This window comes from Trachurus trachurus (genome assembly GCF_905171665.1).
Source record: "Trachurus trachurus genome assembly, chromosome: 3".
Lineage (NCBI taxonomy): Eukaryota > Metazoa > Chordata > Actinopteri > Carangiformes > Carangidae > Trachurus > Trachurus trachurus.
The window spans coordinates 25129952-25157893 of NC_139893.1; the positions used below are offsets into that span (position 1 = coordinate 25129952).

Below are 27942 nucleotides of genomic sequence, written 5' to 3' on the forward strand. Positions count from 1 at the left end.
GAATGTGAGTTAATGTGTAGCTTTCAAGCACTGTGTCCAGTGCTGTGTGAATTAGGGATGGGACTTTTTGTCGACAAATCGACAAAAAATCGACACAAAATCGACACATGCTCCCCTCGACAAACAAAATGGAGTGTCGAAATGTCGAGGGGGCGGGTTTGTGGGATTTCCATGTGTAAATTGCATTTTGTCTTTCAATATTTCCTATTCAAATAAACAGCAGAAATTGCCACTTTTCCCCCAATTAAATAAAATATTTTGAATAAAACAAATCCACTTTTTCTAAATGGGATAGCTACTCGATCCTCATTCTGCTTCACATGTGACGGGAGCGTGCGCGCATGCTGACAGGCGACAGAGTCAAGAGATCAGCTGTCCGGGCTCCCTGCAGTCTAGGTGATGGTGCGCTGTTTTTTTTTTTTTTTATGATCAATTTTTTATTGTTCTTTTCCATGTTAGTATAAATAGACAGATATGAATAGAGAAAACAATGGCAGCTGTATCCGGCCCAACCCTTACCACAACCCTCCCCCCAACCCAGGTGGTATGCCCAAGGCAAGGCCTGCACAAATCTCTTCAAGGCAATAACCGCCATTACAGCAACAGATGTAATAATAGTAAACAAAGCAAAATGACAACAGCAACAACAACAACAAAAAACTAAAACAAACAGAAAATTACTACAAACAAAACAAAAATATATAGAAAAATCTTACACACACACACATTCATTCACTCACACCCCTTGCCCCTCCCCTCCCAGGGATCCCAGCAGATGATCTCAACATGAACATCATACCAAGTACAGAATACTACAACAAATCACATATCCTTTGCAGAAGCCTTGACCAGCAGGAGACATTTTGTGCTTTGGCATGGCGAAGTTGTGCAGTGGATTGCTCCATCTGAGCAATCTCCTTGTAGCTCAAAAGCCATTCCCTCACTGACAGCATATGTGGCAATTTCCAGCGACAGGCTATGATTCTTTTTGCAGCTGTCAGTCCAGCCAACAGAAGTCGTTTTGTGTTTACAGTGAGCTTTAATGAAGAAGTATCATTAAGCAGGAGCAAATGCTGTGAGTGAGGGACAGATATATCCAGAAGATTGGACAAGGTGCTAGTAACATTTAACCAAAATCTATCAACCTCCGGGCACTGCCAAACCATATGAATATAGGTACCCATTTTATTGTTTGAACAAAACCCACAATAGGGATCATCTCTAAGCTTCATTTTATGCAATCTCTGCGGAGTGAAATAAGATCGATGGATAAAGTTGTAATGTATCATCTGGTGGTTAGCATTTCTAGATGACAAAGTTACATTAAGCCAAATGGTATGCCAATCTATAGCTAAGGAACAATTTATGTCTTTTCTCCAGACATTATCAAGTGGGAGAGATTTGTAGGAGGCCACTGCCATGTACTTGTAGAGGGCCGAGATAATTCCACCTTTTTCCCTATTTTTGCTCAGCAATACATGCAGGGGATGATTTTCCAGAGGTGCGCCCCATGGTACGCCCTGAGTCCGCATAGCTGCACGTAACTGCAAATAAAAAAAGAATGACGTGCCCGGGAGGTTATAAGACTTTTGTAAATCATGGAACTCACGAAGACCTTGTTGTCCCACAATATCTTGGATTTTGTGAACCCCTTTCTCAGACCATTGTGGAAAAACAATTGGTTTACCATCTATTAAAAGGAAATGGTTATGAAAAATAGGGGACTGAAAAAAAAAAGTATTACAAATGTTTGCTAGTTTCTGCACTTTGTGCCATACAGTAAACATATATGCAATAATTGGACCAAAGACCCGTTTTACTATCTTCTGTGGTGTGTTTGAATAAATAAGAGTTGCTAGATTGTATGGATGTATTAATTGCTCCTCAATAGGGCGCCAGGACACTTGAGATGCTGAATTTAGCCAAACGGTCAATGGCCGCAAGGCAAAACACCATGCATACCATTCAAAATTAGGAAGGTTAACACCACCTGCCGATTTCTGTCTCTGCAGAGTAGAGGCCTTAATTTTAGGTTTTTTCTTATTCCACAAATAACTGCTAGTGAAGGAATTTAACTTCCTCCAGAAGCCGGTCGGTGGGTCAAGGGGTAACATTGCACTAATAAAATTAATACGAGGTAATATGTTCATCTTTACAATAGAGAGTCTCGACTGAAAAGAGGTAGGAAGTTTACTCCATCTCTTCAAATCATTATGAATATCATTAAGTACTTTATTATAATTTTTATTAATTACAGCTTCCAGAGAAGAAGAAATATAAACCCCTAGATATTTGAAGTGGTTAACAACAGGAATGCTAGAGGGAAGTATATTATCATTAGAGTCCCCCAGAGGCAGTAATGAAGATTTCGTCCAATTAATTCTGTATCCCGACAGATTGCCAAAATCTTGAAAGATCTTAAGCAAATGAGGCAATGATTTAGATGAATTTTTTGTAAAAATCAAAATGTCATCCGCATACAAAGAAATGGCATGTGGTGTATCACAAATCATCACTGGCTCCAATGCCTCCGACTGTCGAATAGCCTGTGCTACGGGCTCTAAGGAGAGAGCAAACAAAAGGGGGGATAAGGGGCAGCCCTGCCGAGAAGATCTGGAGACTGGAAATCTGGATGAGCACATGTTACCAGTTAATACCACCGCACTCGGATTATTATATAATAATTTGACCAAAGAAATAAAACCTTCACCAAGCCCCATATGTCTAAGCACTGCCCATAAATAATTCCACTCTAGCCGATCAAATGCCTTCTCTGCATCTAAAGAGAGGATGGCTGTATCATCTGATCTTGAGGCTGAATGAATAAGATGGAGAAGGCGACGGACATTATCAGATGCATATCTAGACTTCATGAAGCCAGTTTGATCATGGTGAATCAAGTGAGGCAAGTAATTCTCCAAGCGACTTGCCAAAATCTTGGCGAACAGTTTAATTTCACAATTTAGAAGACTCAGTGGCCTATAGGAGGAACAGTCAGTGGGCGATTTATCCTTCTTCAACAAAAGAGTTATCACCGCCACATTTGAGCTGGTCGAAAAGGAACCCTTTGAAATAGAAAAATTGATCATGTTTAGCAGCAGTGGGCCTAGTCGAGACCAAAAATGAATGAAAAGCTCTGGGGGTAATCCATCCAGCCCAGGTGATCGATCTTTATTCATTTGTCTTATAGCCTTTTCCAGCTCTACCAAAGTAAAGGGTGCCTCCAGAATATTCGTTGCCTCTGAGGTCAATTTTGGTAACTTTAAGGACTCTAAAAAAACATTACAGGCTTGTTCATCATGGCTAATCTCTGAGTTGTAAAGATCTTGATAAAATAATTTGAAAGTACTATTAATTTCTATGGGGTCAGAGGTTAAGATATCGTCATTGGTCCTGATTGCAGCGATGTTTGCTCTGTCCTCATTTGTTCTTAATTTGAGAGCAAGGAGGCGGCTGGGGCGTGCACTATTCATATAGTGATTCTGTCTAGTACGATGGATTATGAATTCTGCATTCTGTCTCAATAGGCCACTGAGTTCGTCCAGTAACTTTCGGCGCTTATCTATATTTTCAGCTGAGTTGTTATTCAATAATGCTTGCTCAGCAGCTACAATTGCAATCTCCAAAGATTCAATGCGATGTTTCCTAGTTTTGTTCAGATTTGAAGCAAAGGAGATAGTTTTATTTCTGATGCAGCCCTTGACTGCATCCCACAATACTCTGGGATCATCAACTGAACTGCCGTTAATTTTAATGAATTCATCCAATTCAGCCTCAAGTTCTTGTTTGAAGGTCTCGTTTTGAAGTAAGGTGGTATTAAATCGCCAGCGTGGAGCTTTTGATTTGACAGCTCTCAAAGAAAAAGTGCACAAAACAGCTCTATGATCAGACAATGATATTGGGATCATATCAGTGTTACAAATATCACAAAAAAGAGTTTTAGAAGCAAAAATATAGTCAATTCTTGAAAAAGTCTTATGTCGGGCAGAAAAGAAAGAAAATTCCTTAGTGGAAGGATTCATCATTCGCCAGACATCAATTACTCCATGATCATTAGCTAATTTCTGCATCGCAATTGATGCTCGCTGCTGCTCTGCACTTCCTCTTAGGCCTGTACGGTCAATATCATGGAGCCATACTGAATTAAAATCCCCACCTATCAAGAGTTGGTATTCTGGGAGATCTAGCAATATAGAGGCCAGCGAGTCGTAAAAATTCTGGTCAAAAGAGTTAGGGGCATAAACACATATTAAAGCTATTTTAATGCCATCTAACACTACTTTGCAAAATGTAATACGACCATCATCGCTTCCACCTGAGCCTAAGATGGAAAAATTTAAATTGCGTTTTGCAGCGATGAGGACACCTTTGCTTTTGGTTGTATGACATGAGGAGGCAATCACATGATAATGTTTGTTTTGCAATCTACATACATCAGCCTCCAAAAAATGTGACTCTTGGATAAAAGCAAAATGAACATTTTTCCTGTGAAGCATCTCGAGGGTGCTTATGCGCTTCTGAGGAGAATTAAGGCCCCGTGAGTTCCAAGACAGCACTGTAATCTTATTTATAGCCATTATTATTCATATGTAGAAAAACTGACACCAAGGAAACCTGTACCCCATCCACCCCCCTCCCTTCCACACGCACACACATCCACACACAAAAACACAGATAAAAAAGAAAAGAATCAACAACAAAAAAAAACAAAAATACTGATACATTTTCCCATCCTGCCTTAAGCAAACCCTGCCCCCACTCTTCATTCAGAGGGAGAGCAGTCCCATGACCCCAAAACAAAAAAAGTACACCAATGTCCATGAAGGAGCAGACTTATTCGCCCCCCCCACCCTCCATACGAGTTTCATTCAGACTACATGGCAGCAGTAAGTCAACTTTTCTTTTCTTTTTTTTAAATTTAATTTGTTTTGTTTTATTATTTTAGCAATAAGCCCACTGGCCCACAGGGAACCCCCATTATGACGACATGTCAGATTCAAAGTATCAAATAAACGATTAAATCCACAGGCCAAAAAGAGAAAAAAAAAAAAAAAAAAAAAAAAAAAAAAAAAGGGGGGGGGGGGGGAGGGGAGAAGCGTAAATACAAACAGTTGGCCATATACATAAAAAGGTAAATGAAAAAATAAAGGGGAAGACAAAAAATAAAATAGAACAGGCCTAAATAATAAGGGGAAAAAACTGCTTAAGGTAGTCCACTCCTAGAGGCAAACAAAAAACAAAAAAAAGAGGGAGAGAGAAAAAAAAAAAAAAAAAGGCAGGAAAAAAGAAGAAGATCCAGCCTGAAATGGCCCCGACAAGGCTCAGTCTTACCATTTCTGGAATGCATTGTCCTCCTCGAGGGAGTTTTTACTCCTTGTCCAGTGAAGCTAGAAACTGTTCAGCCTCGCCCGGCTCAGCAAAGGTGTAGATGTCGCGTCCCCGAGAGAGCTTGATTGTAGCCGGGTACAGCAGGAAAGCCTGGAAGCCTTTAATGCGAGCCTCATGCATCACTGTATAGCAGGGTTTGCGGCGTCTAGTGGTCGCCTCGCTATAATCTGCGGCAAACTTCAGCAGGGTACCTGCCACCTCCGGGGGATTCTTCCTTGCTTCGTTGAGTAAACGATCTCTATCCGTGTAGCGGAGGCATTTAACAATGAGCGGCCGTGTGCGCTGTGTGTTCCGCGAGGAGCCCGCTTTAGTTAAATGGCCAAGACGGTGGGCTCTCATCAACTCCGGTGGCGCAGACCCGAAGACTGGGAACCACTTTGGGATATTCTCAACCAAGTACGCGCATAGATTCGGGCCCTCGCTGTCCTCTTTCAGATTGAAGATGAGCAGGTTGTCTCGGCGTGCCCTGTCCTCCATGTCCGTGAGCTTGGCCTGGTAAGCTTGCAGGTTCCTCTGACACAGGGCTGCAAACTTTTCCGTATTAGCGACGCGCTCTTGGAGGCTCGCCGTTTCAGAGCGAATGGCTTTGATTTCTTCGGTGTGTCTTGATAAGACAGCATTCATACCGTCAATGCGCTTTTCGAGTCTATTGGCACGCTCTTCTGATTTCTCCTCGGCCTCCTTGAAATGTTTTGTCAGGAGGTCCTCCATGAGTTTTGCCAGAGCCGAATTCTCCTGGCCGAGCTCTCTGCAGAAATTAGCCATTCTCTCTTGTTTAGCGGCGGTTTTTTGTCTGGTATCCGGCATTTACTTGGACTGAGTTTGAGCGTTAATCTGGTTCTTCCAGTGTTACAAAAATAGACGTGTAGCCGTATATTTCTTAAAAAGATTAAGGAGGGTGGACGCCGAGGTTAACTACGCCGCCGCCATGACACCGGAAATCACCCAGTGATGGTGCGCTGTTGATGACGAGTCCGGGTCCGCAACAAGGGCAAAACCATGGGCAAAACAGGTGGATGCAATGGTTGCATTCTTCGTAGAGGACCGCGGACATGCACGGAAGAATAAAAAAAAAAGAAACCGAATGCGTGCTGCCTCGTCCGCTCGTGCCGACAGCAGCGTTAATAAACCACAACAAAAGCACGTGTACATACAATATTGGTAGAAATTATTGAAGGAAACTGACAAAACATTAGTATTGAGAAACTCTTAAAAATGTACCATGATAATATACACTAAACTGCATTAAAATAAGACTTCAGAACTAGATTTTGGGCCAGATCCACTCTATAAGACAGGTCACCAAAGTTAGTTTATAATACCAGACTCATATTATATCACCCCTATGTTTAGGGTAGTGTTTAAGAATTACTTTCACTATTAAAAATGGTGGTGTGGAGCCACCACCTCTTCCTTGAGCTTTACAGTAATGCAAGAGTTCTCCTCAGATACAGGTGAAACATCAACATGGCAGCCTGAGCGAATAACAGTGAGGAGATCAGCATCTCCTCAGTCATCTGGAAGTGGTTCATCTGTTTTTTTGGTGTCTGATATGCATCAGACCACTGTCACTGTAAAGCCTGTAAAAGTCTGTGGAGACTAAAAGCAGCAGTGCAACAATCGGAATAAATATTCAGCATCAAACAGAGGCAGCAGCTGAGTGGGAGGAGCCTGTGGCACTGACAGCTGCAGAAGACAACGACAGCCCTAACAAGCGGCTATCATTTTCTCACACTGTCTCTTATGAGAAGAAGGTTCCTAGTGAAAAGGCAGTAAAGATGTGGTGGAGATCAACATGTCCAAAGATATAGGGATCTGAAACACCTGAGATCATCAACATGTTAAAAATAGTCGACCCCAGATTTGAGCTAGTGAGCCTTAAACTTAAACTGAATAATTAATCTGTCTTCAGTAGTTTATTTTTAACAGGGTAAAAAATCGATTAAAATCATAAATGTGAAAAAGAATATTTTATGTTTATTTTATGCTTTTTTATTTTACTGTATATATTTATTTAACCATTCCTTTAGGCAAGGTAAGGCAGGCTTTCCAGTGGTTTTCTTTAAAGGGACAACGAGGAGTTTCTATTCGGTTATAAAAAAAGTCTCACGTTAATGTGGATGAATCTCCGCTACCCACACTTGTTAATGGGCCCATTTTCGATAAATATATCGTTTTGTCTCTATCGTTATTTTGTTATTATTAGTGGTGGCGGAGATGCTGGTCGAGCCGACCAGCCTTTTTTACTTTCGGTTTCGCAACGAGTCATGAGAATAACGCAGCTGAATCGCCGTTTATGGTCTGAACTACGACGGTATGTGAACCTCTTTGAACCTCTGACTTTAATTCTTGATGAATGAAAACATGAGTCTGTCTTGCGCCGGTCAAAAGAATTTTACGGTGCGCGCGGAGGCTCATAAATGTAGTGTGAAAACGCTTCGCTTTTCCAAAACTCCTCGTTGTCCCTTTAACTCCTTAAAACCCACCAGTGGGTTTTAAGGAGTTAAGTAGAAGAATCACACACACCACACAAAGCATTTATTTGTTTGGACACATAATGCACAAAGGTATCTGATATACAAACATTATTAAAAGACATATTCACCAGCTGTAATCGGGGATGAACCGCCATCACATTCAGATATGAACAACACCGTATTGCCAATATCTGATTTCTAATGAAAAGGATAATATTGGCACCCTATATTGCAGTAGCCTGGCTATTCTAACTGTAGACCTCACTAATCCTGCATGGTACAGATAGTATTTTTCTAAAAGAATACTAGATATAAAAGAGATATAGAGGAACATGTACTGTACACACTAAGCTGAGTTGTACCTGTGAAAATAAAATAAAGCACTATAAAAAAAATTGTAATTATTCTTTCACTCCCCCCCCCTGTCCTTGTCTAGCGTGAGCTGATTAAATCAGATCCAGCTGCAGAGCATGTAAAGGGCAAAAGTGAACAAAAGTAGAACAAAACAGAAGAAGTAAAGCTCACATGCCACTTAGATTTTAAGATTAAACAGCAATCCACAATAATGGTGAACATGTAACATAAAGACCAAAGTAATAGAAACATGCTGTTGATGTTAAGGTGACACAGAGTTGGTTTCCCTGACCAGAGTCTGAACTTGTCCTCTGTAAAACAACAAACACTACAAGCTTTTTGATTAAATGGGATTAGCAAGGCACCAGGGAACAAGGAAATGCTTTTCAGCCTCAACCTAAAAAACACAGCTTCAAGCATCTTCCGCTCACATCTATGCTCATATTGGATCGGTGCTTAATTACACCAGGAATCAGACAAAACGTGCAAACATACAAGTACAAGAGCTGCACTGGGGATGATAATGTGAGGGGGGAATGTACTGCATCTGTGGCACAGCTTCAAGTTGAAAGTGTAGTTAAAATAGGATTTTTACAATAATGCTTTGAGGATTACAAAGGAGAACTGGGGAGAAAGGGAGGTGAAATACGGGTTTGAGGGAGCAGAGGGAAGAGAGGATGATAAAAAGAAATGGCAGCTGGCTGCCAAGGAAGCTGCTTTACAACCTGAACTGCTTTTTCATTTATGAATGTCAAGTGGCACATGAGAACCTACTAATATACCTGCATCATTTTCATTTTGAACACATTGCTATAGTGTGTCATTATGTGTGTGTGTTTGTGTGTGTGTGTGTGTGTGTGTGTGAGTGTGTGTGAGAGAGAGGGAGTGTTTCAGTGCCTTGTTATTAAGCCTTGTTAAGCGATGCTGCCCATTGAGGCTGATCATATTCCCTACTGCTTCACATACACACATGCACGCATCTCCACAGACAGACCTTCAGCTTCTCATTGCGATGTTGGTTTGCTCTTCCAAAGCCGCCCACTCATCCGCACTTTATCCTGCCGCAGGGCAGCTGTACCAAGCCAGCCCTGCTGTGTAGGCCAGGGAAGGTGTACAGTACGGCACTCACACATTAACACACACTGGGAACGTTGCTGTGCACTACATCCAATCTTCAGCCTCTGGGGGAGAAGAGATTACATGCTTATAACAGAGAGCTGGTATGTGTGTGTGCGTGTGTGCGCGTGCGTATAGGGCATTATAATACCCGTACCTAAGATGACCTCTTGTGTTCCAGATAAGACCAGAACATCAGCTATTGCCTTAAAACCATTTATTTTCACCAGCATGTGAATGTTTTTTATTAAGTTATCAAACCTTAAATTTCCATAGAGACATTTTAAGATTAGAGCAGCCATCTTTGTTAACAGGTCAAGGTCAGTTTGTTCCCAGCTAAGCTCTTCTTTAACACGGCCTGTACAGAAGAGCAGCCGCTCAAAGAACAATATTTAGTTTCCCAGAACAATCCTGTACATGGAGCGAAGCCTGCTAGCTTGTTCAGCTCGAGCTGCATCACTTAGTCACGTAACATGCCTTACTCAATCATACACACCCTCTCAATTTGGCAAGCTATTTAAACTGCAAAATTGTCCCACTTTCCTCTTTGCTGCCAGTGACACTGATGTCCTGCATTGTTTTCAACCCTACCTCCACCTGCAGGCTCCATGGGGTTAAGATATGTCCTCATCACTCCAATGTATATCTTTGAAGAATTCCTATTCAGGGAGTGATGAGCTAGACGCTAAACTCTAAATTGACATGCCACTCGATGCAGGATTCGAACCCGGCCCACCTGCAGTGAGGACTGTAGCCTCAACACATGGGGCGGCTGCTCTACCAATTGAGCTAAACACCGCCCCACAGTGTAACCTTTTAAAATGAGCATGAGCAATTCAAGCCACAAACAAACACAAATAGTAAACACTTGTTGATAATTGTCGGGATTTGTTTCAGGGAGGAAGTTGTTGTGAAAACAGTTATTTTGATTTCTGTGCATAGAGTCTGCTGTAAAAACAGCATTACAGAATGCAAATATGCAATCGCCCTTTAAAGCAAACTGTATTTGCATACTAATTTATAATTCCAACTACTAGGCATTTACAGCTAATAACAACACAGGCATACGCTTGAAATTAAAAAAAAAAAATCTGTTGTTTGTATAAAGCTTTTCTCTAGCACAGGGCGCACACCACCACTGATGATTTTCAGACTGTTAGAAACCAGAGGAAATGCTTTTTTATACATCCATAAATACTGCATAGGCTGGAGGGAGACCTCTGTTATTAGCATGTGGCTCATGTCCAACTTGTGTCAAGATAAGATTTAGTCAAGGAAACTTAAATGTGCATAACTATCTCTGAGTATTTGAGGCCTAAATGTTTCCATTGGCAACTTCTTGCTTCCATTTTACCATTATATATTTCAGCACTGTCCTAATGGCCCCACCACCTGTGTGAGTAGCATTTTAATACCACTCACAAGTGTTTCTAGTCATAATCAGATCTGTATACTACATACACTTGGTATTTCAACCTCTCCTCTCATACCTATGATTTGTCAGTTATTTAAGGTTTCTTAGTGGCGGCACTAGAGGGTAGAACTCACAGGATGGACAGATGGATAAAAGTTTCTTAGTTGTAATTTTTCTCTCTTCTGATGTGTGCAGAGTATAGAAAAAATGTGGTTTGCTTCCACCAATGAGCCAAGGTGCAGAAAACATGTTCACAACCTCCCCAGATTTACAGTGTTTCTGAAGAAAATCTGAAGAAATTCCCCCAAGGTGGTCTTGAGATATTGGATTCAAGAGGCATGCATCACATGTTTTGTGATGTCACCTTTGACCTCCAAAATCTAATCAGTTCATCATTTGGCCCAAGTGAATGTTTTTGCCAATTCTGAAGAAATTCCCTTAAAGGAATGTTTTAATATACTGGAGAATACACTTATATGCTGTGCAAATGAATTTTTGGCAGACATGTCATCACTTTGGTTGCCAAGTAACCAGCACACTGCCAGGACCCTCCATGAAATTACCAGCCAAGTAATTGTCAAGCACATAATTTCCAATAACACTACAATTGGTCAACTTTCTGATTAAAATACAACACAAACAAACAAACAAAAACTAAATACAGGTTGTGGCAACTCTGTGTCCCTGCTTCCTGTCTTCAAGCCAAGCCAAGCTATATGGTTGCTGACTTAACTAATCATATTTAGGTTGCAGGCATCAATGTGATATTTTGTGTGATGAATTAACATATTTAGAAAAAAGTAAGACTATTCCTCCCGTTACATATCTATTCTGCACAAGTGTTCCTTGTTTTTATTTTTTAAATAAACTAAAGAAATATTAGTAAAGATAAGGGCTTTTTATCAAGGTCTTGTGCTTTTAGAGTTTAGTGTCAGATACAGACTTTTTCATCAATAGTCTTGATACCACACACAGCACAACTACTTCACTTAGCGTCATGTCTGCATGGCCTGATCAGCAATGCCTTACTTTGCCCTCAGTTGTATTATTAGCGAAATTGATTGTCAAGGAAACGATTTGTGTGCAGCGAGGTCAACAATAAATGACAAACATGGCCGGCAGCTTTAGCTTAAGTTCCTGTGCAAACCAGTCTAGCTCACATGCATGCAAAGACCACCAGCCAGAGGCCATTGCTTGTCCAATCAATAGACAAATTAACAAGGCAAATGAAATTGGTGTAATTACAGCCCCCTTGCAGGAGGTGAACGTTTGCTGGCAGGAGGGGGGTCAGATAAGGACTGTCAGGAGAGTGTTACTTTTTAAAGCTATGGTCTACGATTTGAAAGACGATGAGAAAGACACACACACACACACACCTCCCCTCCAAGCTCGTATGGCCCTCCCCTCGGAGCCTCCTAACGACACACCCCCTTCAGCAGAGCAGAGCAATAAGCCAGTCAAGCCTGCCAACAGAAACCAAACACTGCGCCAGCTTTGAATGCAGAGTAACAATGTTGGATTCACAGTCACAATACAAACCAAAGATTCAACATAAACTCTGCTGTTTCAGCATTGCTTCTCAGGCTCATATCTTGGCAGAGCTTTCTTTCCATCAGTCAAATGATGATCCCATGCTTACTTTAGTTTTGTTGCATCCCCTCTTCCTCTCTGTCTTTTCAAGCCCCACCATGTAGTTTTTACCTTGCTGTTGTTGTCAATGTTCTAAACTCATTGAAGTAGGAGAAAAATATCTAATAATGTAGGATGAATGGTTCCACCGCTGCAGCCTGAACGGGGTCGCTCTGCACACTGCGGCTCCGCTGACCCCGAGTATCCCTGCTCCTCTCCCCCACACACAGCGTCCTGTGCTGGGCTGCCCGGCGGACCAGCTTCCCTCCAGCTCTGGAGCTTTGCTCGGCACTGCTACTAGCGGCAACTGGCACCGCCACTGCCATTAGGGGAGGGAGGCTGGTCGGCCAGGCAGCCCCGCAAGGGCAAGGCAAGGCAAGGCAATTTTATTTGTATAGCCTGTTTTTACAAACAGTTTGTCTCAAAGGGCTTTACATGGCATCGTAGCAACATCCTCTGTCCTTAGACCCTCACATCGAAAAATCGGAGAAACCTCAGGGTGAGCAACAGAGGAGGGATCCCTCACCCAGGACGGACAGACGTGCAATAGATGTTGTTACAGACAAGAAAACAGTTTACAGTTTATGTCACAGAATGTGCGAAATATGGAAATGTTAGCAGGAGTTGATGAAGGCAGTCTCTGGTGAGGGGGGGGGGGGGGCAGGGAGAGCTGGCCAGCTCGATGGGAGGACTGGGTGGTAGACTGGTCCATGGGAAGGGAGGGGAGGCCGGTCTAGCAGCAGGGGAAAGGGTGGGAGAGGGGGGCGATGCAGGCGGCGGCTGGTGCATAGGGCGCACCGGTACCGGTAATAACGGTGGCAGCAAATTCTGTGCTTCTGTACTGTGCTTCTCTGAATCCGAGTGGGGCTTTCAGCAGCAGACCTGCCGGGGGGTGGGGGGCCAGCAGGCGCTGAATTCATGGGTTCAATATGTCTGTGGCTGAGCTGCTCAGAGCGGTTACAAACCACTATAGTTTCAAAAGTGTAAGAGGTGGGGACAAGGCAGGACATCCCAGGACGACGAGGAGCCGGAGAGTCGAGGGGATTGGATGGAGGGTACGAGAGAGAAATTGACCAATAGGAGCCGTCCAGGCCACACGGCTCCTATTGGTCAATTTCTCTCCAGGCTGCAGCCGCTAGAGAGAATGGATTTTTTTTGTTCCTTTTGCTCTTCACATTGTGTAGGTCGTACTATAGGGCTATAACCACCATCTAAATGACGTTAATAATAATGATGAATCTTTCAAATCCTAGACCACAGCTTTAACTCTTCAACTGAAAAGATCATAGGATTTTTTTTTTTTTTGTATATTTTTTGGGCACAGTAGAGAGAGAGAGACAGGAAATGGGGAGGCAGAGAGGGGGAATGACATGCGGGAAAGGGCTGCCCAATGCAGGATTCGAACCGGGGCCACCTGCGGTGAGGACCGTAGCCTCAACATGAACAAGATGATAGGATTCTCAACATGCTGATATTTATTCACATTGTGTCACAATGAGAAAGCAGGAGTCGTGAATAAAGACCAATTATGAAGAAAAGACATCCAGTGGGTAGCAGCAGCATCACACATCAATACACACACATTCTCCTTTGGCGTTATGTTCATTTTCTACAGAGCTGTTTTGTAGCGGTGCCCCCCAGCTTAGCTCTGCAATGGCTTTCAAAAAGGAACTGCTGCTGGATGTGGAGATCCAATATGCATTGGCTGCGGGGCTGGCTAGCTAGCTGACAGATCGTTTATACAAGAAGCTCTCTCCCCTGCACTTGCTGCATCACCTGCTGATTTGCACACAGGCTGACTTCTCTGTGGAGTTAGTGTATACCATCGCCTCTGTGTGTTTGTGTGTGTGTGTGTGTGTGTGTGTGTGGGGGTGTATATGTGTATCGCAGTATGATTTGTAATGCTGTTTATGCAGTCCATATGCTCTCGGTTTGACTCCTGTGTATCCCCAGGCCATCAGAAGAGGAGGACATTTGTTTTATATTTAAGAGCCCCAACTCTGTGGGATTTCAAGCTCTCCTTCTACACAAAGCGTACACATGTACACTCTCTCTCTCTCTCCCTCTCCACTCCCTCTTGTCTGTCTCAGAGTAGGAGGTAATGAATTACGTATGAGTAGCAGATAAAAAGCCTGGTCATGTGGATGACCCCTTTAAGAGCAAAGTCTTGTCCTAACCCTAGTACACCCAGAGCATTTAAATGCATATATCCCCCATGAAGATACAGCTACCCATTTGGTCTCCAAGCCTGCTGCATCCCCAGCAAGCCTCTCCGGCTCATTTCTTTCTCTTCTCTCTCTTCTGTTTCTATTTGCTTGTGCTTGTTATAGTTCAGTTCCATTTAACTTAAATATAATGCCAATGGTAACAACAGTTACCCTCCTGTTTTTACATGGCTTTAATGCTGTAGGATTTCTATTATTAGATTTTTAATTGTTGCTACTTTGCAGTTAAAAGTAACTCCACAAATGATAAGTGATCTAGAAATCGATTGGGTTCTCTCCTCTGCTCTGGAGCCTTTCCCACATGAATTGGACAAAAGGGACAGATCCTGGCGAGCCACTCTATCACAGTGAGAACTATAGATTTCCCTCTCTTGCTTAGTTGCCTACTTTTTTACTGTGCAGTTGTTGTGCTGAATATAGTTTTATAGTCTGTATTTGTCAGGGGCCACTTTTCTTTGACTATTTGCTGAGGTTTCATGGAAAACAGAGATGTAATGATGTTATATAAAAGCAAACTCATACATGTAAATATAATTGGTGTGTATTGTTTTATCTGTAATGAGCAGACAGCAGGTTAACGATACATGTCTTGTGTGGGAGTCACACAAATGGAATGTGAGTTGGAGACGGAGTAAAAAACTAAACAAAAGCACATCAGAATTATCTTGGGTGCAAAATGAACAGCGAAAAGCAGAGAATAGGAAAATATTTAATGCTGACTTGTCATGTCTGGCTCACACCAGACCAATTTGATAAGGTCAGTATCAGGGCTGACACCAAAACAAATGTTTGAACATTGCATTTCCCCATTTATGTTTCTTTTTCTCTCCCTCTCTGATGAGAAAATAAAATTCAATTGTGCAGGAGCTTCTAAGCTAAATCTAGTTTTGGCTACTTGGGTATATCTGTTGTTAGTTTTCTCTCTCACAACTTATTTTTAAAGGTCCCATATTTCACACTTTTCATGTGTTTTATCTGGAGTGTTTATTCATAAGAAGATATATTTGTGTTTTTAAGAACCAAAAAACATCTGAGTGTAGTTTTACATTTCCTCTCTCAGCTTCACTCTGGATCTCTAGTAACAACAGGTCAGTCAGCCGATCATAGAGAGGAGGCTCTGATTGGTCGACTGTTTTCTGATCGGTAATAGATATAGAGAAGATTTCAGGTAAACCCTCAGAGAAATCAAATCCTGCCAGGCTAGATGACCTTGCTTGCAGCATATGAATGAGAGCGCTGACTCAATCACACAAGTCCTAACAGCTGGTTTTAAGGCTCCGTTTCTGAATACAGGCTGTATGCTTTTCACAGTACTGCAGGCTATAGAACCTACACCTGCTTTATTATTCTTTGCAGTGTTTGACCTTCAAAATGTGTGTGGTCATGCTAGTTTGACTCTAGTAGTTGGGCTATGGTGCAGAAGGCCCTTTAACTCTTCTGGTTGAAGATGTTGGTTTTCTGATGATGGACAGACATGTTCCGTCTGGTTTCTCCAGTCACTGGTTTCTTGATATGAAGGTGTCTGATAAAAATATGAGCCGGTTTCTTTGCAAATTGTGGGAATTATTCTTGATGAATAATTCAGGCTCACATATTCTTAGTTTGAAACAAACATACAAAAACCATTGAACTTGCACAGCTTTAATTGCTGCAAGCCTGTCTAACACCAAAATAATTAAGAAATGAATAAAACAAGTGTAAGAGGACCTAATTCACACTCATTTAATGAAATTTTATTACTGGAGTATATCAGATTCTTCATTTATTTGCTTCCTCCATCAGCTGTTATTCCTCATGTCCCCAAGTTCTTCTCCCCTCTTTGTAGTTCCTGCATTGTTCATCTGTCATCGATTTCCCCTCCCTGTCCATCATCTCACCTGCCTGTCACGCTTTTTCTTCCTCCTGACTCTTACAGCTCCTCATTGCCCCCCCCCCCCCCTAACTTCTTATTCTCTCTCTTATTCCAGCTTCACTTCTCCCCCTGTGTTTCCCCCCAGTGAGACTGCTGAAGTCTGTCCTCATCTCCTGGGATAATGTCACGTCAATCTTGACAGGAACATTACTTAGCTCTGCCAGACAAGCATTCATTCAGACTGCCTTTTAACTGGGTTTGTGCTGGCATCTACAGTAGCAAACATAGATACTGGATGTCCATATACACATCTATGAATGTTTGTGTGTGTGTGTGTGTGTGTGTGTGTGTGTGTGTGTGTGTGTGTGTGTGTGTGTGTGTGTGTGTGTGTGTGTGTGTGTGTGTGTGTGTGTGTTCACTGCTTGCTCTGACACATCTGGGTGCCCAGGTGTGGGTGTAGAAGTACTGTAGGGCCAGGGGTGTTTGCATTAACATACACTGGGAATCAAGTAAGACAGGAAGTCCCCAGAGAGTGGGAAGGGGGCAGCCAGAAGATTGGAAATTTCAGAGACTGATATCAGTGAGCTGGGGAAAAAAAGGTGAAGGGTCCCAGGCGGGTCCATAAATGAGAGAAAGGAATGAATGAGGTTACCAAGACTTGGCTAGAGTGAAGTAGAGACTGAAGACGACAGCGGATAAATTAAACAAAAAGGGAGGTTTTTGGATTGAATTGATATATTGAATTTACTCTGTTCTTCTTGGTCAATTGTCTGGCCTCTGCCAATATATTAAAATTAATTGGATCATTCCTGAAGTGCAGCGGCAACTCATTTTGCAGCCAGAGCAGGCTAAATCAAGCTCCAGGTAAATGAAGTAAAGTGGAGTGGCAAAGAGAGGCTAAGAGCAAACTTTGCAATCCCTGTGGATTAAAAAATGACACAGCCAGGGCAATGGATTTTTTTTCTTTACCTATATGAGATGTAGCATAATGAAGTATGAGGCACTCATCACAAAGGCACATGTCAGCGTTGACAAGGCAATTAGAGAAGAGCAGCATCTCACCCACTCAACAACACCTAATTTATTCTAGCTCAAGGTGAAGATGCAGTAAGATCCATCACCTGAAATCATTTGAGAAGGTGGCGGCGATGCGATAGCACACAAGCATTAAGGATCAGTACATCTTGATACATGTCATAAGTAAGCTTGATAGAAAACACTGGTTTCATAAAAGGCACAGTTACAAAGCAGAATGTCAGTAGAAAGCGTTTGTGAATTATTTGAAAGCAGAAATGTCAGCTCTGTTGAAAAACTAAATGAAAGGGTGAAGCAAGGCAGGAGGTAAAAGAAAGACAGGAGATGAAAGCATGTTGATAGACAGATTGACATTGCGAGAGATGCAGCGAGAGGGATGACGAAAGCTCAGCTGAAGACAGACACACGGCAGATTGAGGAGCAGTAAGAAGAGAATTTGATCTTTGTCAGCCTCCTTTTGACTTCCAACTTCTACTGACTCAAACTAAAGCAATAAGCCCAGAGAGGCTTTGGTGTGCAGAGGCTTTAGCAGAGCTGCAGGGTGTTGCTAGACACAGCGTGGAGCAGATTGTTAGTATTTATCTGGATCCTCTCATTAATTGTGCAGTTGTTGGAGGTGGTGTTGGATAATTGTAGCACTCCTCTATGCAAGAGGAAAGTTTCATTCTGGACAGGTAGTGCTTTACAATAATTACAATAAAACTGACATTCAGAAACAGTGATACTGGCAAGGCAAGGCATCTTTATTTATATAGCGCATTTCATACCAAGGCAACTCAATGTGCTTTACATAAAGACAAAACATTTAAAAATAACAGCAAAAACAGCATAAAAACAAAAACACAGAGTTAAAAGCAGGAGCAAAGAAGAATGAAAAAGTAGAATAAAAGAAAATAGATAAAGTTTAAAGTTATTTAAAAGAGCTCAGCTATAAGCACATGAAAAGAGAAGTGTTTTAACCTGGATTTAAAAGTGCTTACTGATGTAATGCAGTCACACTGTCCATCCACCCATACTCTTCCATTCATCCATGGTCAGTCACAATGGCAGCAACGTTTCCTAGGGAATCTTAAGGTGTTCTCAGTCTCTCATATGTGTTTGGGTCTCCTCAGGCCAAGAGTTTATCTTGGGGTCTTGGCCACGAGCGAGTGCTGAACTGTTGTGGTGAACTGGGAGTTGAGCTTGAGCACAAAATTGAGCCAATCTTCACTCCGACCCTGACCTGTGGTCATGAGTTTTGGGTTGTGAAGGAAATAATGAGATTGCAAAAACAAGCGATTGAAATGAGTTTCCTCCAGAGCATGACAGGGCTCTGCTGCAGAGATCAGGAGGGTGAAGAGCTCTGACATCCGGAGGGAGGTTGAAGTTGAGGCACTGCTCATTTGCATCAAAAAGGAACTTGTTGAGGACGATCGGGCATAATGGTTAGGATGCCTCCAGGTAGCCCTTTTTAGTTGCATCCAACTGGTTTTTACAATGGCTTTGAATGTGTCCCGGCATAGCTAGGACAAGAACTTGCAGTTTTATAAATAAAGGCAAAGTTAAAAGTTAACAAAACACACATTGGCATTTTGTTTCAAGTTTTCATTGCTAAATCATGACGTTGATATTTACTGTAATTACCTCAAGGCGTTAACAAGGACCAAATGGGAATTCTCAAAATGAAACATGGATTAAACACTTCAGTGGAAACTGAGTTCCTAATTATGCAGTGGGCGGTGTGGGAAAAGTAACTGTGTGGGTGGCAGTGGGGAAAAATGGGACCAACAAGCTATTGGACATGAACTGTGATGACCTATTTTTATTTTTAATTAAATAGAACCAACAGAGACATACAACAGTCTTCACACAAGCCGTAACTTCAAATAATCATAATTACAACATATTTTCTGTGAAGTCGCCTCAGTCACAGTAGTATTTTTCATGTTTCATGATTTGAATGTAAATCTGGCTTTTTCAGAAGTTTACTTTCCTCACTGCCACAGACTGTGGACTAATGAAAGGGTGTAATGTAAAAACTCAAACCCTGGACGGGCGGCATAAATCAAGCTTTCTGCTGACTGTGGCAAGACATACATTTGGCAATGAGACCAACAGCTGGAAAATAAAAAATAAAATGTTTTTTTTTTTTCTTTTTTTTCTTTTTGACCTTAAAAAATAGACCTGGGAGAATGTGAATAACCATTATGAGTGAAAAGGGAGATCAGGTTTAATAAAGCCCAGATATTGACATTTTGAAAGTTGTAATGCAGTCTCTAAATAGAGCCTACTGTTGCATGAAGTAAGAAGTCAGGGTAGCCACAGCTGTATGAGCAGAAACAATAAGACGCTTAGTGTTCACCGTTATGTGTCTGTGTGAACCTTTGAGGCTCAGCATGCATGATGATGGATTGCCAATACTGGCTGGCAGACATGCGTTTCCATAATTCCTTACATGTGCACACAAGCAGTCTTAACCACTTCATTAACTTTTAATTTCATATTTGAGTAAGTCAGAAAATAGAATGTAATAACTTTTGTCTGGGAAAAAAAAGCCCATCACAACAGTCTCTGTGCAGTAATCCTCATTAATGTTAATACACAGAGACAATATTAGCAGTTTACCACTGCCACTGTGTGCTCCATAAAATATGCCACTTTATGCACTTAATTCCTTGGCACACATCACTCTGGTTTCAATGCTGTTGTAGAGACTTGAACACGAGCATGTAGGATGTCAATAAACCAAACCATTGGCAGCAGCTCTTAAAACTCGGTTTCTGATTTCAAAGAAAGTAATCTCACCACTCACCAACCCTTCCTACTTTTCTCCCTTCTCTCTTCATCTAGAGCTGATAGATGGGACCCCCACCTTGAAAATCAACCACGGCTCTGGCACAGTGGTGCTTCAGTTGCCAGGCAACGTGAACGTGGCAGACAGGCGCTGGCATCGGCTCGATGTCCGCAGCAACAGCAAGGTGGGACATTTCACCCATTTAACACCATACACCATTTGTCACCACTTAATAAATACGCTTCAAGTAGATTCACACTTTGCAACACTTGAGGGAGACAAATGGGGATTGTTTTTTCTTTCCTTTTCACACTTTCATCATGAAAAACAACAATGTTTTCTTGTATTCAAATCTTCTTTGGACCCATACTTTTACGTAAGATAACAAACAACTGCACAACTGTTATGTGCATATTAAAACGCATATTCATCTTGCTGCACCATGTAAGCTTCAACACGCCATTTCCTGAGGCAAGAGAAGAAATGTTGAAATGTTATACTACTTTCTTTTACACTAGTCATTATCTATGATCTTCCCCTGAGAAGAGTTCAGCTACCCTCAGCTCCACACCATGCTGTAGCCATGTTGAAACTAATATCATAAAGTAAAGGACTTCAATACCAAATGTGTTTGTGTACGAGGCAAAAGAAAAGCCAATAAGCCACTAACACAGTGCAGTTGTGGAGCTAAACTGCACCTTTGCTGGTGTTTACACATACAGAGTATTTACCTCCATGAATCATTTGCCAGTATGAAGTTGCTCCTGCAGTTCGCATTATGTTAGTGAAATAAGACTTTGTACAACTGGGCACTTGGAGCGCTCATGTCCTGGTATTTGCACATTTACAAAAACACTACTTATGTTTGGCCATGTTTTGTGCACGATTCTCAGAGCGCCACTCTGAACTGGAGCTGATATGAGTAGATAGACCAAAATAAAATCTGCCTGTTGCATCACTTGTGACTTGTGACTGGTGGCGGGGGAACACGCTTGATCAGGACGTTCTGGACAAGTTATAGAACAAAACAAAACCTCTGCAACACTGGAGTAATAGTTGTTTGCCAAACAGCAAACAAAACAGACATATTAAGTCATGATGAACAACTAACACAACCACACGGCCAGGCCTCCCAAAAAACTATTCCCTCCCATGAACTCCAAATATCACTCATTTGGCCCTGTGCAATTCTACTTGACATGATTATTTCCAAAGGATCCAAATGGGGAAGATGTTAAGATGTAATTTAGCGGTGCAGAACTCTCTGCACTGTACAATACAAAGGGAGGTAATGGTGGTGAGAGTGAGACGAATGATTGCAATGGCCCTCCTTTGACATTTTCTCTCCAGGATCATTTCTTGCGAATTAAATTAGAGCAAAATTAAGCTAATCTTCATTTCTCCGAGGAGCGCCCAGAGCTCTTCACCTCTAAGGACTCGCACGTAACCACCGCTGTATAGCTTCCATCCCTCTTAAATATCAAGAAGTCTGTCAGCGATCCTATTTTTAGAGTCTTTGATACAACCAAGCCTGAAATCTTCAGGCCTTACAGTCTCACTCTGAAGCAGCTCGGACTTGTTATGGGGATAACGCAACGAGTGACGGCCGCTGCAGTAAAATCACAACTGAGTCAGATTTTTGTCAGAATTCTGCATAAATCAAAGCATTTTCATTTTTCACTACATTTAGAAGCCAATTTAATTAAAAGCTAAAAGTGAATAATTACACTAAGGTCAATTATATGTGTCTCGTGTAGCTGCTTGCTCAATATCACCCTTATATCACCCTCCTTCAAATAAACAGTACTTACACTAGCTAAAGTGGAGGCATACCATTTTAAGAAAGACCTGCAATCAGGAACCTTGCTTTGCCTCTAGACTCCCACTAAAGTGTGTGTTTGTGTGTAAGTGTAATTTGTGCCCTTTACCAAACTGCTCTGTTCAGTAACAGGTAGTCTCTGACATTATTTGTTAAATTTCCTTCCTGTGAATAAAAAAAAGAAGCAGTATCAGGTTGAGCTTCACATTGACACATGCATGAATATGAGAACATTGCCAGGGACAGAGAATGAGACCTGCCGAATCAATACATGTGGAGACTTACAAAGGCATTACCCAAAAATCACTTGAATACAAGAATGCATTGAGAGTTTTACTATTACAACAGGGATTATGCTGCGGCACAATGGTATTATTCCAAATCACATGTGAATCTATTCACTTGTCCTGAATAGTCGGCTTATCTAACCTGGTTGTGTGACGGCATGAGATCAAAAGGAGCAAGGACAGAGCTGTGGAGATTTTACTGTGTGATTCATCAGCCAAGATTTCCACCATTAAAAGTGTTTTAGCGTAAACTGTGCGGGGCAGCATACGACAAAAGACTGGTAGAAATAATAGAGCAGAGAAAGAAATGTTGGATCATTCGTCATAGGAAGCATAGGAATTAGCACATGTCCTTTCCTGTGGAAATATTTTAGCATTGCCGACTGTGTGATATTATCTCACCCATCTTCCTTTACTGACATCTCCTCTTAACACTATCTTCCTGTCAAACCAGAAGTATAGTTTTGTGGAGTCTTATAGTAATTTGGGGTTGATCACTATTCTTATAACTGATTGTTCTTAAAAAGCCCAACAGGTGGTGGTGGTCAGGTTGGAAGAGGCAATTAATGACAAGTGTGTGCAGAATCTGGTTAATCCAACTTGGGTCAACCTACACAAATGAGCTGAAAACATTCTGAGAGATTGAGGGCAATTTCACACAGCATCTCTTACATATGACACAAAATGTGTATTAATCATGGTGAGCATTATCTGAGGTTGCTCTTTTGACCACAATCCACTCTGACAGTTAATTGTGATTAATCCAGTGACAGTTTTGGCACCAAGTGAAGTATGATGTTGAGCTGCTTGTCAAACATTAGAAAATGTTAAGATTTGTGACTGACCTTTTCCTTTTCCCTTTAACATTAATAGGACTTTTGACTTGTTTCTCACTCTCTCACCTTGCTTTATACAGTTGCATCTGCAGAACAATCTTTCAAGAGAGTTAAGCAGTAGCAGCTTATTATGTTTTCATGGCTTCCTCTTAACCATGACCTGCTCAAGCATTTGTCACATCAAGAGGAGACATAACAAGCAGCAGCAAAGTAATGAGCATTAATGAACAAAATGCGTGTCAGAGAGGCAGACACCATCATACTAACAAGGGTAAAAGAGTAACAAGAGAGACATTTCATTGTAAGGGTGATAATAAGGGAACTTTATTCATACACACTCTGTCTGACAACATTAGTTATGCATAGCATGTGATTTTGCTTTCTCTGCAGGAGGTGCGTTTCACCCTGGATCGGTGTTCAGGAGCTGCAGTGATGGAAATGGAGGGTCTGGGCAGCTGGCTGACCACCGAGGACCACTCGTCCTGCCAAGTGATGGGCGTAACACCCAACACTGACAGGTACACATGGAGACCTGAACGAACACTTACACACCTCTGTCTTTGAGAGACAGCTGTGACTTTCTGTGTGGGGATATGTTGACGAATACTCCTGGGTCTTAACTCAATATGAATTTAATTGGAGCCAGAGGAAAAAAAGTTTGATTTTCCAGTCTTTACAGGAAGTGTGAGTGTTCACACATAGGATACAATGATGCCACGTATACAGTGAAATATCTATATATTTTTATCCTTCTCCTTTTAATGTTTTTAAGTGAAACAAGATTAAACTTTAGTGGAATACGGGTTCTTTTTACCTTTGGATGGAATCAATGTCTTTGTCTTCAAGCTGCATTTATCAATATTTTTGTATTCTCTGCACTCAGAGAGCTCTATGGAGTTTCCTTTAGTGCATTTGATTTTCTTCGTTTAATCTTGAACAGGTGATAACAGTAAGTTGTATTAAAGCTAAGGTTAAAACATTGTCACTGGTTTTGTGCTGAAATAATATTCAGTGCATAAATGTATCAACACTTCCAGGTCATTGCCTTGAATTTCCAATCCATTTAGACTGTCCAATTACAATGACAGTGTTATGGAACTGAATGTGGTAATTGCACTATGAGTCAGCGGTGCCTGTTTGCATATGTTTGTGTTTATGTCTTCATGTGTTTCAGACACCTGAACATGAGCCAGGTTCTGCAGCTTGGCGGTGTCAACGAGGACATCCCCTACATCTACCCTCAGCTTCAGCACAAACATTTCACTGGCTGCATCCGCAACCTCATTGTGGACAGCAAGGTGTGACACACACACACACACACACACACACACACACACACACAACCAGACAACCATTAGCACACCAAGATGCAAGTAAACTCAAACTCACACCTGCACTCTAGCTGATAAATGGATTAATAAGAGGTTTCAACATTCACAGCAGCCTTGTGCAATGCGAGTGATGTTTTTCATGCTTTTAACTGAAACCTCAAAGCATCTCCAAATGCTACATATGTGCACTCCAAGGGTGAAATGGAATATGTACCTTTCCACTCTTGCCCAATCTGACTCCTAAGTCATGACTTTCAAGTAACCCTCTGCTGCTCTGCTGGAGGTAAAAAAAAAAAAAAAGAAGAGCTCCATGCTCGACCATGACAATCCCAGCCCAGCCCCAACAAAACCCATATCATCCCTGTATGAACACAGACCTCAGGTATGAGAGCCTTTTGTGAACCGGCTGCCTTCGAAAGCTTGAAATTTTTATTAAAATTGTATTTTCCGCTGCATCAAATAAAGTTTGGCATCAAATAAACCTGTAACTAAGTGCAACATTTTTGCCACTGCCAGTCTAAAACTATTGAGTTTTCCTGGACATGACTGTTATTTAGACTGAAATGTCAGGGTTATTTCAGACTGAATTCCCACAGACCAGGCAAGAGTGGTTTTACTGACAATCGAAAAAAACCAACAGGAGAATGACCAAGCACATTAGAAATTAGATATTTTAAAGATTCTTTGCTCACTACTCAGATATGCAATATTTTACTTATGACTCTTTTAGAAGTGATATTACTTGCTGGCAGTAAAAGTGTCTCACCCTCAGATTGCATTTGAAATGGGCTCTGCAGACGTACATCCAATCTGATCATTGCACTTTTGGAGGAGAGCAGTGATTCTCATCTTTTATGACACTTTCGTGGGAGGCAACAGAAACTTTGACAGGTTGTTTTTGCCACAGTTGCGTTTGCAGCTGCATTGAACACTGCTACAGTGACAACTTCAAATTGGATAGAAGAAATGAGCTACTGCTGTTACCGTGGGAGCAGATCTGCTGGACTCTTCTGGTGAAGCTCGTTCGTTAAATGTTCAACAGGGGGATCTTGAAAAATGCTGTGCTGTTATTCAGTGTTGTTAGATGTGTGATCCTGACTCTCCGGACTTTATTTAAAGCTTAGTAAAACTTATTGTATACTATATATTCAAATTGTAAACAACAGCAATCTCTTAGAGATATTACAAAATGGATAGATAGAAATTCACTAGAACTCACATTTCATCAGCTGAGATCAATTTCATGACTTTATGTCACTTGGATAATTTCCATATGTAAAATTATAAAGGTGTTTATAAATAATCATTTTTATCATATTGTTATTTTTATCTAATATTACAGAAAACCTGCATATGTTTTTCCTCCTCATGTTCCTACACTAGAGAACTTGTTCTTCGTATCACCAAACCAGGCTGCTCTCTCTCTCTCTGACAGCTGATTTTTAAATACCATGAATGGAAACCATAAGAAACATCCAGATCTGAATGTTTCTTATGCTTTCCATTCATATTGCTGTTATTTCAAGCATTAATCGCGATTAAAAATGTTGATTGTTTGACAGCACTACGTAGAAGACATTTTGAATTGATGTTTTTCCTCGGTGCAGAGCCTTGAAAGCAGATATCAGACTGATGGCAGACATGGTTGTTGCTTTACAGATATGAGCAGGATCTAGGATGTGTTTCTCTTATTTGTGTGTTAGTGGATGACTGGTAGGCCTTAAAAGTTAAAAAGATGGAAAGTGTGTGAATGTGCAACAGTGCCACCAACAGATCCTATTATGACAAACACCTGTGAAGTGTGCTGGGTGAGTTCAGGTTTCTACACTGTGAAGGACCAGGAAAGATCGAGGTTGCCAGGCAGTGTCTACACCGGGCTATGTGCTAATCTGCACAAGCTAACAGTGCCTCTACACTCATGCAAGCAAACGTTCACTTGGTCGTCTACAACATGGATCACATCAGACTGTGGAGACTCTCTTAACATAGCGTGAGGAACTGCTGTGTTTACACCCTTTACGGAGTATTCAGCAATCGCCACTGTTATTCGTGTATGTGACCGCAGTCTTTGCCACACCCACATTCACCAACGGCAGCCGATTATCCTTCACCTGCCAGTACTTGCTATGTATGAGCTATCTTTTGGTGTGGATTTAAGACCTGGAAGTGCTGGTTGGGTTCTTGTAATAATGTAGAATTCCTCTTAGGGTCGACAGAAGTTACACACTATATAGCTTTAAGAAAAAAATGTATATTATATGGTATGTTTTCAGACTTGATGTTCAAAGTGTGATTGGCAGTCGTGTTTGGCTCATGATCACTCAGAGATAGTAAACTGTTAAGAAGGAAAGTGAAGGCTCCCTGGCTGTAGGTTATTTGGTGGTTACCCTGAGTCATCAGTGGTTAGCTCCAGCAACAGACGACAGCCTGAAAGGAAACAAATCTGGGAATAGTCGGATCAGCAGTTCTCAGCAAACGCTAATGAGACAAACATGCAAAGACTCACTCAGTCCAGCAACTGCTCACACATTAATACTGCACTGCAGCCTGCTAACTCATAAGCACTACCAGCCTCTCAAAACAAAAGACACAAGTCAATGATAGGAGCCTAACGACATGGGCTTGCTGATACTGGTTAACTTAATAGACATTTCAGGCCAGTATCAGTATTATTATTCAATGAGACCATTTGACTTCCTTGTTTAGTTACAGTAACATGTTCATTGAGATAAAATGAATGAATGATCTGTATTTAAAACCTAAACACTGTCAGTGCAGCTGTATGCATGTACATCCAAATTAGAAATCAAAAAATCCAAATTCAAATATCTAAAAAAAAAAAAAAACGACATCTGTTGCATGTAAGGAGCCACAGGGGCCTCTGGGGGTTTAGAAATGTAATCTTGTTACCTCCATAAACACAATTTATCTGTATTCATTCAGTAGGCTCTTAAAGCTCTATTAAGATGTTAAATCTCAAGAGTGGGGCTATAAAGGATACAAGTTTCTGCTGCTGCCGTGCTAAGAGCTGGTCGTTGATGTGGTTTACCTTAGCTCGAGACATAGCGTTAGGCTGCACAAATGTTGTGTGCTAATAAGAAATCTGCATGATGCGTGTGGGCGGACATGCAGATAATAAATCTCCACAGAGCAAGCAGCAGTAGGCATACTGATGATTAATAATGGTGATGGACGTGTTCCGGCGTTGTGTATTTTTTATTTTATTTCTTCTGACACTGTTGTTGTTTTATTCTCACAGAATGTGCTTATGTGTCACATTTGTTACCATAGTAACCTGATTTGTTTCATTCGAGGTGTAAAGTGCATGTGATGTGGTAAAATTACTTGACATCGATAGATGCATTTGACTTCCCTGTGTGTGTCTGTGAGTACATTTTAGGTTTCT

General features: G+C 41.4%; 1 protein-coding gene across 1 annotated transcript in view; it reads left to right on the forward strand.

Moving 5' to 3' along the window:
* The window catches only part of LOC311006298 (neural-cadherin), a gene marked incomplete at its 5' end in the record, with an annotated part of 358210 nt that overhangs the window by 264354 nt on the left and 65914 nt on the right, over positions 1-27942 (forward strand). The window contains 3 exons of the mRNA XM_083999073.1: positions 20320-20447; positions 23596-23723; positions 24380-24503. Coding sequence (XP_083855199.1) covers positions 20320-20447; positions 23596-23723; positions 24380-24503 — 380 coding nt within the window. The remainder of the gene's footprint in view (positions 1-20319; positions 20448-23595; positions 23724-24379; positions 24504-27942) is intronic.